At 46.4% G+C, this 12,341-nt stretch overlaps 1 protein-coding gene across 1 annotated transcript; it reads right to left on the bottom strand.

Moving 5' to 3' along the window:
* Positions 1 to 105: 105 nt before the first annotated feature.
* SLC19A2 (solute carrier family 19 member 2) lies at positions 106 to 11,983 on the bottom strand. Its single transcript, XM_050333555.1, has 6 exons — positions 11,724 to 11,983; positions 11,004 to 11,609; positions 7,710 to 7,932; positions 4,199 to 4,391; positions 3,149 to 3,290; positions 106 to 2,914 (listed from the first exon to the last, which is right to left on the bottom strand). Exons 1-6 carry the CDS (start codon positions 11,904 to 11,906, stop codon positions 2,771 to 2,773), a joined length of 1,491 nt encoding a protein of 496 aa, XP_050189512.1. The 5' UTR covers positions 11,907 to 11,983; the 3' UTR covers positions 106 to 2,770.
* Between the last annotated feature and the right edge of the window lie 358 nt (positions 11,984 to 12,341).

Here is a 12,341-nt window from a genome sequence, read left to right on the forward strand (position 1 = left end):
GTGGGTATGCCAGGATGCGGAACTTACAGCATTTCTTCCTTAAGGCCTCCATTTTGTAATTATGTCAATGTAAATAGAAAGGTCCTCCTGCATGGCAAACCTACACCTGCTTTCCCCTGCTGTCACCCTCAGTGAGACTGATGCATCCTGACCAGGTTACCCTGCATCGATGAGTGATGATTTCCCTCACTAGACCTGTCTGCAGTGGAACCAGAGTTCAGCAATTAAGAATCCTTAATGCAAGACACTTGCATAGAGTTCTGCAAACCTACAGAAGCCAGCCAGCAATTACCAGCATCTTGAAGACTAGTTTCTTTTAGCATGTTTTGTCCTATATTGTTTTCTTCTTTGTTACAAAGATGCTCAGAAAAACCTGAAGCAGCAGTACTGTGGGTTAGCAAGGTATCAAGATAGAAAACAAACATTGGGCACACAGGATATCTCGGAGTAGTTTTATTTAACAAAAATATCCATTCAATTAGAAACCAACAATGTCAACATGGTTACAAAATTTCATAGGCATCATTAACTCTGCATACAGCTCCAGTCAGGCCCTATAGTCACCTCATCACCACAGCAACAGCACAGCTAGGAACCTGAACAACATCCAGGTGTGGCTTCCATACATTAGCAGACCTGAAGATGTACACAGCATAGTGTGCCTCTCTATTGCAGTTGCCACAGTTTCATTACTTTGGTAGAAAAATCATTGCTATTGCTGTAATTTGGTAGTTAATTTTTTGACTTGCTTTTAAAATAACTGGGCTTGTTCCCCATCGAAGATGTGTTCTCTGTATGAAAAACATGATTAAAATTGAGCTGCTCCTTTTGGTCACTAGACAAGAGTGCCATACAGCCACTCCTCTGGCCTTGCTGCAACTGCCATCAGAGCAAGGAACTCAAAGGACAGACTATACCTGTACCAGGACAGCTCATCAGCTAGCATTTCATGGCTTCAGATTTTACTTTTTTAAAAACAAAAAGCAGCAGAGAAAGGAATATATACATGGGTGGCTTCAAGTTTCCATTTCAGGATAAGGCTGAAGTTTATGTGTGTAAATGCCAGTGCAGCTGAGCCCCTCTTTAGGGGGCTGTTTTAGGAGGCAGCCTGCAAACACAGAGAAGCTTTGGCGAGTGGGTTCCCCTGAGCAGTCAGCCTGGAAGGGCTCCCCAGGCCCCAGATCCCAAACACATTAATCATTCACCTTGTGTGATAAAGGCTCAGGCTCACAGAAAATGATGAGAAATGTCTCAGTCAGAGGGAAAACACCTTCCCAACCCTAATGCTGTGAAGTTTCCATGTCACAAAAAGCAAGTGATGAACCTAAGCTGCTTCTTCAGCTGAAAGAAGGAAGAACCTCTAACCAACACACAGAGAGAAGGCATGGAGGGAAGCACAACATGTTGCACCTTCTCCCTTGCCAGCTCTCCTGTACACTTAAACTCACCACAACTTGCACAGCAACAGGGACAGTCCACAGACCATTTCCACAGTATACTGCAGATATCTATGGCTGTGCTGATCACGGCGCCTGAATATCCAGTTGCCCAAGCCCAGGACAACTCTGTGCAACTCCTTCCCAGTGTTGAAGCAAATTAGAAAAAATAAATTATTTTTAAAAAAGAGAGATGATGCAAGTCCCAAATTGCTTAAACTGGACAAAACCAAAAGACTGCCAACTCCAAACATTCATTGTTCTGCTCACATGGAAAGAAGAGGTAGAATTTGTGGACAGAGACTCACCAGAAGCATAAAGGCATTTTTCAGTAAGGGGGAAAAACTGACAGACCATAAGCCATCATTTTTCAAAGCCTCAGACAGTCACTCTGCTAACTACCATAACTGAAGGTGCCTAGTCACCAGAGCCACAATTCTCCAAGGCCACAAAGAATAGCTTAAAATCCTGCAAGTCACCCTACTTCTTAAGTGTTAACATCCACCACCCCACTGAAACAGTCCAGCCCCCAGGGTTGTGAAGCAGTGACTTCTGTAATCACAGAAACTTGCAGCCCTAAAGGACAAACGCAAAGTTGTCCAAGGGTCCCTTGGATCAGCAATTTGTCTATTTAAACTCACTCTTAACTTCCCCTCCAGCTTTACAGTCCTTTGGGTACTGGCACAAGTAGTTCTGCTGATACCCAGTCCAGCAGTGTTACAAATTGCCCCAGGACACAGTTATGTTTTTGGCGAAGCACCGTGATCAGCCGTGGTAAAAATCTGGCAGCAGGGGTGACAGAAGACAGGAGCAAGAGAAACAAACAGTACAAGCTCCTCAAGGAAGCATGTGCATATGCAGAAACATTAGTGATCCAGTCCTCAAAACGGAGTATCCAGCATCACAGGGCAGCCCCAGCGAGAGCCACACTGCAGAGCACAGCCCTAAGGCCTGGGATGCTCCACAGAGAGGTCTATTAGTGTCTGTTAGTGTGCCCTCACTTCTGCCCTGCAGCAGCACCTCAGTGACAGAGAGAGCAGCAGTTGACTAGACAATCACAAAGCTGCCTGCAGACAGACAGCCTGAGACTAAAACCTCTCTCACTCTTTAAGAAAGCTTTACTGTTCTTTGCTGCACATCCCATAGATGCAACAGAAGAACGAAAGGCATTTTAGAAAGAAGATATTTGTTCTTACTTACGTAAGAGCTAATACGTTTGCCTTCTAAAATGGGCTACTAATATAGTATAAATATGGATCAAATACCGTTAAGGTGATTGCTTTGGGAAGAAAAGGCAGAGATTAAAAACAGACCTATATCTTCATATGTAGTCACTAAGAGTCTTCACTTTGTGCACTACTTCCAGGAGATCTGCTTTGTGTCTGCTCTTGTCTTCTGTAAGCTCTCACAATACTGCATATGCCACTGACCAAGAACACCAGCGAGATGACCGCAAAGTAAGAGGCGTAAATCATGAACTGCAGAGAAGAGGAAAAGAAATTAGAAAGAAGTGGGTAAATCAAGCAGTAAGGTTAATAAATAAGCTCCATTTCTCTTCTAAAACATCAGGAATCAGTGATTATTTCTCTACATACCCTTGACCCAGAAACAGGCAGATGAGAAGCTTTACAGCTTGGTTTACCTGTCTCCTTCTCTCCCTCCTTCCCTCCCTCCTTCCCTTCCATCAATTAAGGTAAGAGCATCTATCATACCTGGGTGAAGATGTCCAACCCAAGCCCATTGGCATCCACAACAATCAAAGTGAGCACAGTCTGAAGTGCTAAGGCAATGAAAGTATTGACCCCAAATACCAGGGCATACCGCTCCACGCTGAGATTTGTAGCGATCTGGAACCTAGATAGAAAGGGATGACCAGAAAAATAAGGATAGGGAAAAAGCAAGGGACTGAACAAATAGGAGGAACATTTCTGAACAAGAGGACTATGCAGCCTGAGGAGTTACATGAACTGGTCCATTATTTTTCACAGCTAAATTACCGTGCACTGATAGTGTACTTTTCTAAACAGGTTCACAATGGACTAGAAGCTAAATGAGAACCTTAGATACATGCAAAAACTTTTCTTTTTCTTTTTTCTTTTCTTTTTTTATTTAACCAACAAAAAAACCCCCTAAAACAGCACTTTGGGAGCTCTGTGGTTTCTGTGTTACTGCAGCAGCCCTCTAGTCCGATGTAAAGGGTCTTGTCACGCAGAGAAGATACAACACACTGATCTCAGAGAGAAGTTGGCAGTCTCGAAGTTTCAATCTATTGCAGTGTGGTCCATAACCTCTGGCATCCTCCTAACCAGAATTCCCTTTGCAGTCACCAGTTTCAGCATCACTCCTCATATTGTGCTTGAGCTGTCTCATAGTGATTATGCATGTGTGGTTCAACAACAGTGTTTTCCTCCCCAGAGTGACAAATAACACTGAAGAAGTCTTCCTTACAGATTAGGGAGAGTTGATGCTTCAACACAGGTAAAGCATCATCATCTTCTCATCTGTTAACACTTCACTCCAGCCATGTCTATGAGAAACCTCCCCCTGGCAAACAGCACTATATCTAATATTGAGAAATAGTAACTTTAGTGTCTTAAGACTTTTAAGCTTAGGCACAGTGCCAGCTAAATATATCTGCATGCCTGAGTTTCCAACCTGAATCACAACACAAACCCTTGCAACAGACTCTTGTTACACTAAAAATACCCTGCTTTCACACCAGCTGTAACCTTGAGAGCAGTTTACATTAAAAAGATACTCACGTTGCTATCGTGATTAGCATCATGTAGATAATTCTGAAGACAACGTAGGATCCATAGCACACCCAGATGTTATGAACAGTGTCCATGACATATACAGCAGCAGCAATAAGAAAGGAGAACAGGGCAAGTGCTACTTCACCCCACATTGCCCAGGATGTTTTTATGTGCCCCACAACAACGACTGCAACAGCTCCTGTGAGAGGAAGGAAAGTATAACCATTAGTAATTGCAGCTGGAGCAATTTGGAGACTGTGTATTAGGACCTGTACAGCCCCTGACAGCCAAACATGATTGAAGTGGAGGACATGAATGTGACCACCTTAGAGGCTCTCCTTCCTGACCCCTCCCTCGCCTGGAACCCTACTGTAAACTCCCATTCACTTTCACAGAAACACACAAAAAAATCAACATAGGTCAATGCTGATGGCTGTTGAAGTCTCCTCTCTGGCTCCAGAAGCACAGCAGCCCCAGGACTCAGGCCACTGCCACTTAGTCCTCTGCACTTGACTGTGGCAGTGTTGGTAATTGGGCAAATTCTGTTGAGAAATGCAAACCCTGGTTCTCAAAAGCACTCAGCTAATTATTTTGTGTTGCTTTAGGGGGGTAGGAAGACATCACAGCTGTTAAAGCTCTCTCCCAGGAAGCACAAAAACCTACATTTACCGTCATCAGCACAGTGGGCTGTAAGAGTAAGTAAGAAGAGGAGTCCAAATTCACATCCCCTGGGATGCAGACTAATCACACGGTAAAATCACGCACTATTGATTGCGCAAGAACAATCCTTGGAAACCAGAACAGGTTTGTAACTCTGGCTGGATTTTATGAAGCGCAGATGGGGAGAGAAGACCGATCACAAGACGGAAAATATGTGACATTTCTAGCAAATCAATGAACAGACAAGGTGTTCATGCAGAACCACTGTTGTAGCTACTGAGAAGCCTAAATACATATTACATTAATAGAAAACTCCCGTTTGGAGTAGGCCTTGTTCTGAAAACAAGCCAAATAGCAACCAACAGCATAACAGCGCTGCTTTACAGAGCAAACTAGACAAACAGCTTACTGGGGACCTGTGAAAAACAGGATTGTATTCAGCATTACAAGTACAGAAGGGCTACAGTGCAACATATAAGCTCTTTGTAGCCCTTAGATGCCCTATTATCTTAGAAAACCTTGAAGCACACCAAGACTCCTTGTGTTCCATCAGTGTGCACAAGCCTGTGGTCCTGTCAGGCCTCACATCAATCTTGTGGACTACAAAAGGGAGCTATGCCAAGGGAAAGGAATTTATTTCCCCCCACTAAACTCTTCTTCCCGGTGCTTGCTGTGACACTACCTGACTGACATTTGAAAGTCTGGCTTCCCAGCAGCAAAACCCTGAGATGGAAAAAGAAGGTAAGTCCCAGGGCCTTCTTCCTACTGTCTTAGCAATTCTGAACTTTGGGAACAGACGTGACTCTCTGGGATCTCATGGCAACTCATGAAGTTGTGCTCTCCCTATGTGCCAGGCTTGTATCAGCCTGACACCTAATCAAGATATTCAATCTGTGTCCTGCCATGAGACACCTGCAGCTGATCCAGTTGTTTCACAAGCCAACCTGATAAAGGACTGACACACTCCCAAGAAGGTACACGGATGCAGCTTAACAGCCAGCTGACCTCCCTAGAAGGAATACTATTTCTCTTTCCCAGGACAGGTACATGAGTCACTGTGCTCAACTTAAACCCTTCTGCAGGGCCACACAGGCAGGGATGGCAACAGCATATGACACAAAGGTTGCCACAAATTGCTCATAACTGAGCACAGAATGACTAGGAGTGATGAATATGATGAAAAATCAGATCTGGGATGCACCAGGAGAGGTATATCTACTGAAGGGAGAGGAGTAAACAGTATGTTCTTTAAGTCTGAGGCTTCTCTGAATAAAGCTGAGTGCAGCTCCAGTCACCCACCTTCAAAGACAATGAAACTCAAACTCAAGGTTTGGTGCAAAGAGGGGCTAATAAGATAATGAAGAGAACAAAAAGCTTAACCTTACCCAAGAACACTGGAAAAACTTCATTTCTTTGGCTCAGAGCAAAGACTTTGTGCTAAAATACAACCTTGGCATGACATCAGAGATAAATAAACTCCTCATTAATAAATTTTAACTGGAAAACAGAAGCTAGAGCACTTACTCTCATGCCTGAGGAGTCAGGTCATGCTCATCCTTAACAGGTACCCACTTCAAGCTTTTAGTTGTGATTATTACTTCATTAAACTTTACATCTTTCAAGCAATTAATCTGTGTCAACTGAAAGGATCTTCTGGTTCTGTCTTTAGAACAGTTCAGGGCCAGAGGCTAATTTGCTTTCAGAAAACGTCATGCAAAATGATTCAATCATGTATAAAAAAAGATACTAGAGGGGAAAAAAATCAAAATGGAAAACTAAAAACTCCAGTTTTACAAGAGTTTAGTGCCAACCACCTTTTTTTCTAACAGGTCCATTGTTCACAGGCCTTTTAGAAAAAGATCCTGATTCGCAAAATGTTTGTGATAAGGTTTGAAAAATACCCCTCCTTTTCTTTTCTTTTTTTTTTTTTTTCCATTTTTTAAAATCTGCTGACATTTGACCACTTTATGGGTCTTCTTTCCCTTGGTACCTCTCCTTGGCCTTCCTGGGAACAAGGCAGGATGGCAGAGGAAGCCAATTCCAACAAGAAAGCAGAGCCATAGCATCATGCTAGGGTAGAGGAACAGTGTATGACTGTGTGCTATTTAAGCGCAGGTTTAGCACACCAAGGACTACTGAATAGCCAAAGCCTTCAAAATCAAGTTGCCAACAGTTTCAGACCCAGCTTTTAGAACTACAACATCCTACCAAACTTCAAGAGGCAGCTGAGTACATCCAAGAAAGTACTAATAATTTATTTGTATACCCTGGTTTCTTTTGCCCCCAAGCAGGGGATGTCCACAGCAGATGATGGAATGATGAGTCCATCAAAGAAAAGGAACATGCTGCAGCGACATCTAGAAAGCCTCTCTAAGGGTATGTTAGCTGTATGAAAAAAGTATTGTCCTAGTTCTGGCAATGAAACAGTATTGAACAATTCAATAAACAAATGTTTGTGTTGACTGACCTACCCGTCCCTTTCAAGTCAACCAACTTTTTTCATCTTAATAGCTACTCCTCTTAACAGTGCTGAAATGACTAAACGTGGCTCACTGCAAGCTGTGTGTGTACAGGAAACCTTCATTTGTTCCCTACACTGACGGAGGAAAACCAAAAACACAGGACCTTTAGTCTGACTCTGAGTGGTTAAACCAAGAATAACACTGTCACTGCCATAGTGACAGCCAAGAACACGCAGTCGGCCACATGCCTGAAGCCTTCTCCCAAATATTTCAGAATGCAGATTGACCTGGGAGGCTCCTTTAAACACCTACATCCTGGATTACGGGAATCAGAGCTGTGTGCAGTGACTAACTCAACACTGAGCACCCTACCTCTGTGTGTCAGGGAAGCTTACCTAGGAGTGTCGAGGCTGCCTCCACGGCACCGTTGTAGATCTCTGTGCTGTGAGAAGGCAGCACCATCTCCCACAGCCCCTGAGCATAGTTGATGACCTGGAAGTATCCGCAGGTGGACAGTGCCCACCACACAGACCAGCAGAGCATGGTCCGGGAGGAGTAGCACTGCAGGAAGTCCCGCCAGAGATCCTTGAGCACCTTTACGATGTCTACTTTCTGCTCCTGCATAGATTGGAGAAGGAAGGGGAGAGTAAATGTAAAATTATTGTTTATAAATACTTCACACTGCTCCACAAAACTGCCCCTTTCAGGTGGTCTGATCACTGATGAGTGACAATACCACTCTTGGACACAAACCTCCACAGGGTAATGAATAATAAGCTTCCCCAGCCCACAGTCTCAGGAACTGGTCTCTATACTACCCAGGGCCATCCCCTTACGTGCAGAGGAAGGCTTCAATCCCAAGCACCCCTCCATCTCTGGCTCTCCCAGTCAGAGAGCAGGATACTGCTGATGTTATGTGAGCAACAGAAAGGTACCAGAGAAGAGACACAGAAGAACAAGACATGATATCCACTTCCACAAGACAGGATCAGAAGCCAGCCATTTAAATCATAAAGGCAAAAAGTATCACTGACGCTTTTAAGTCATGATCCAAATTCAACCAAATTTTGTAGCACAAAGAACATGAAAGGCACCAGAGGAGTATATCTCCCCACAAAAAAAGTAGATTTTCATTAGTACTAGCATTTAGGGTTTATTAATATTCAAAGAAGCAATCTCATTACAACATACTCTACCCCTGTTAAAGCTCATCAAGGCTTCAAGAAGGGCAGAGATATCACCTGGGGATCTGAAGAGAAACAGAAGCTACTTCCACCAGACACTGTTGTCACAAATGGCAGCTCCTGTACATACAGGTTTACTGACAAAGGGCATGAGATAAAAAAATAAAGCCTTCCACTCCAGAAAGAGCACAAAAGGGTTCTAGTAACAGGGGATGACAACAATCAAAATTGCTTTTTACGTGCACACTGTTACAGTCCTGTTCTTTACCACTTTATGTCAACAGCAGCAGAGGAAAAGAGCATGTCTTTACTTTGTAGACAAGAGCTCCTGATTACATTTGCTGCATGCAAACATGTACAGAGTCTGTACAAACAGGCAAGACCCTTCTTGGGTGAGTCAGAGGAGCAGTTAGACTGCTCATGTGAGACTGGGCAGAGCCCCAAGGCCCCCCCAGCATCTCTGGCCCCTGTGAACTTGGATTCCCTGCAGGGAAACACACAGCAGTGTCACAGGACTGAGCTATTGCGCATTGTGCTGTCACAGGTCCAGTTTCAGCGTGGTTTCCAGACAGCAGCAGCAACTTTGGGCTCTTGGCGGTATGCCCTTTGCCTGGGGGAATTGTGCAGCGTGCCTGGGAAAGACTATTCTCCATGAGCAATAAAACTCACTTTACAGTGTTTCTACTAACACTCCCAAAGACCACAGCCTGAACCCTGTCCTGAACTAACTTTTTTCCACCCCTTAAAGTGTCTCTGATTTCTAAGCACCTTTATTAAACACATGAAGTCCCATTGGTGCTTTGCTGATGGCGTAACTCTTGTTCTGCATATGGATATCATTCTTCCAAAGCCCAAGAGAACAACTTGGGAAGAAGTCAGCTTGTGACAATGTGATCTTAGCATGTAATGCCCATACAGAAGACTTCACACAAAGCTCATGATTAGGCACAGAAAAACAAGGGAAGGGAACCGTCACATAAACTGCAAAAACTGATTTGGCACATTCAGCCAAGCATGTGCCTGATAAAGCAGAAAGGCCCATCTGCCCTCCCACCATCTGGCAGTGCTTCTTCAGTGTACTTATTCCTGCAGCCATTCACGTTTGTGAGATATGGCTGCTGTTACCTCAGGAAGGAGGACTACTGTCACATGCCAGTGCTTCTCAGCATTTAGCACCTGGTATAACTGAGCTCTGGGGAGTTACGCAGGTGTACTTGCTCCTTTTTTGAACTATTCCCCATTACTTTGGAACCACAGGTACTCTTAGGGATGGGAGTAGGATAAACAAAAGGGATGGATAAGTTATATGTTAGTCATTACTGGCACAGAGCTTGTCTTAACAAATATTCTTCAGCACACAAGTATAACACGGTTAAAAATACTTTTGCTCACACAAGATCGTGCTGGATGGGGCAGGATTAAGTCCCTGGAATGTTAATATCTTTAATTCTCAGCTGTAGCTGGAGAAGCTGAAAGCAGCCCTGGGTGCTGCCTCCCCCCAACCAGCTAACTGTGGCTTACTTGCTAAGTGAAATATCCACTGCTGACTGATCCAACAGCCGTTCTGGCCTGTTCTCAGAACAAGCAAGGCCTCCTTCTGTCCGAGGAGCAAGGCTGACCTTTCCCCAGGCCTTTAAATCCCCCTGCTGAGAATCCCCCTACGGGTTTTTCTCTGGAGCAGTGGGGCACAGACCTGCCCAGCAGGCAACTACACACACACACTGGGCCTCCCACCTGGATGCTCCTCACTCATCACCTTGTGGAACCAAACATGTCCCACCACCCAGCAAGGGTGCCTGCACACTTGTTTCCAAACAAGTGACTTCACTAGAGGTTAGGCAGCCTACAAAAGCCACAAGTCAGGGTACTACCTCGGTGCTCTCATGGGCTGCATTAAGCTGCTACTATGCAAAGGTGTTTCCTGCAATTTATCTGTATTCTGACCATCTATAACTCATCAATGTCTGTCTTCAAGTGCTCTCAAGAACTAACACAGTTCCCTTCCCAGACCAATTTCCTTCCAGGATCATAAGATAAAACCCAGTCACTACACAGCTTATTACTGCACAACTTACACAACAGTTGAAGTAACAAATGTCAAAATGAGAGTGCAGGAAGAATTGCCTCTTTTCTGAAAGTCACCGATGCATCCAGAAGCATACACAGAATTTGTACATATAACTGAATTTTTAGTGCCCCAGAGATATCCCTTGCTTTGTACCATTGAATGGCAATTTGATGCCCAGAGCATTTTTATTATAGCATTGGAAGACATGGAGAGCAATTTCAGAAAACTAAGGAGCAGCCTACCCTGCTCAAACAGCAAAAAGATGCCAGTATTAATTTTCCCTGTGCCACAAATAAGGAAGTGGGATAAGCAAAGGGATACTTTTTTGCTGTTAGATATTACACCTCTACGGCTACATACATATAAGCACATATGCATGTGTGACAACCACATCAGTATGGCATCTTCTCCTTATGAAAACCCAGGGCACAACCCACCTGTTTCTCTGATGAATGACCCTCCCCGTTCAAGGGAACTTTTGTCTCATCCTCCCAGCCAGGTGCCCTCTGCACATCAGGATGATCTTGGACGGCACATCCATTTTTACAGTCCATCACCTTCATTTCACAGCTGAGCTGCTGACTTGACATGTGGTGAAAGAAAAGGCTTTTTTGTGGCATCGGCAGAAACCACGCCGTGCCAAAGGCAATGGATATGCTGGTTAAGGAGATAACGTTCAAGTTGAAAAGGGACCATCCTGCCACCGACACAAGGACCTGCCCGGACACCGAGCCCACCGTGTAGCCCACCAGGGTGGCGCTCCGACAGTAGCTGGTGACCTTCTGGTACAGGTTGACATCGACGATGCTGTAGATGTAGGAGTAATAGGCAATGTCGGTGGCCGTCCCCATCCCGTAGAAGAACTCGAGGAACTGGACGGCCCGCAGCCCCTGGGCGTACAGCAGCATGAACCAGGTGACGATGAGGCTCAGGCCCTGCAGCAGCACCACGGGCTTGTACCGCAGGTAGTCCGTGGCCAGGAACACCGGGAACAGCAGCGCCAGGTAGGAGTAAGTCCACACCGGGTAAATCTCGTTGAACACCTACGGGAGGGAAAAGGCGGCGCTGACGCCCAGCACCCACAAACTAAACACAGACACACCGACAGACACATCGGCACACACCGCGGGGGTGCGAGGCGCCGGCGACCACCGTACCTGTGTCTCGGAGAGGTTCTTGTACGGCCCCAGCAGGTAGGGGGTGAGGAAGGGCTCGGACGGCCGTACGCTGCAGAAGAAGCCGTAGGCGCAGAGCAGCCCCGTGGGCAGCGCCCAGCAGCACACGCCGCCGGCCGCCCGTGCGGAGCGCCGCGCCGGCCGCCCCTCGCGGGGTCCCGCCATGCCGGGCAGGGGTAGGGGCAAGGGCAGGGGCAGGGGCAGGGGCCCGGGGCGGAGGCGCTCCCGGTGGCGGCGGCGGGCCCGTCCCGGTCACCTCCCGGCAGGCGCCCTCCTTCTCCTCCTCCTCCTCCTCCTCCGCCGCCGGCCCGCGGAGCGGCGCCCCCACGCCATTGGCCGGTGAGCACGAGGCGGGGCTGCGCGCCGCCCTCTGATTGGGCGCGGCCGCCTCCTGTGGGCGGGGCCGGCAGCACGGGTGCACGGGGGGGGGCGGGGCAGGGCTTGGGGACACGCGTGGGTCATTCATGCCCCCAAAATTCCTCATCGCCCCCTTCCCCCGACGGGCAGGGCCTGGGGACACGCTTAGGTCAGTCATCCCTCCAAAATTCCTCATCGCGCCGTTCCCCCGAGGGGCAGGTACAAGCCTTTCCCGACAACCAT

The sequence above is a fragment of the Myiozetetes cayanensis genome, unplaced genomic scaffold (assembly GCF_022539395.1).
Source record: "Myiozetetes cayanensis isolate MyiCay16 unplaced genomic scaffold, myiCay2020 scf5-8, whole genome shotgun sequence".
NCBI classification, from domain to species: domain Eukaryota; kingdom Metazoa; phylum Chordata; class Aves; order Passeriformes; family Tyrannidae; genus Myiozetetes; species Myiozetetes cayanensis.

Excerpts from the sequence above, each read along its gene's own strand:
- SLC19A2 (XM_050333555.1), bottom strand. The coding sequence starts at position 11,906 with ATGGCGGGACCCCGCGAGGGGCGGCCGGCGCGGCGCTCCGCACGGGCG. Across the intron at positions 11,610-11,723 it reads AGAACCTCTCCGAGACACAG|GTGTTCAACGAGATTTACCC; the intron begins GTACGGTGGTCG and ends TCCCTCCCGTAG. Across the intron at positions 2,915-3,148 it reads GGTTGGACATCTTCACCCAG|TTCATGATTTACGCCTCTTA; the intron begins GTATGATAGATG and ends TCTTCTCTGCAG.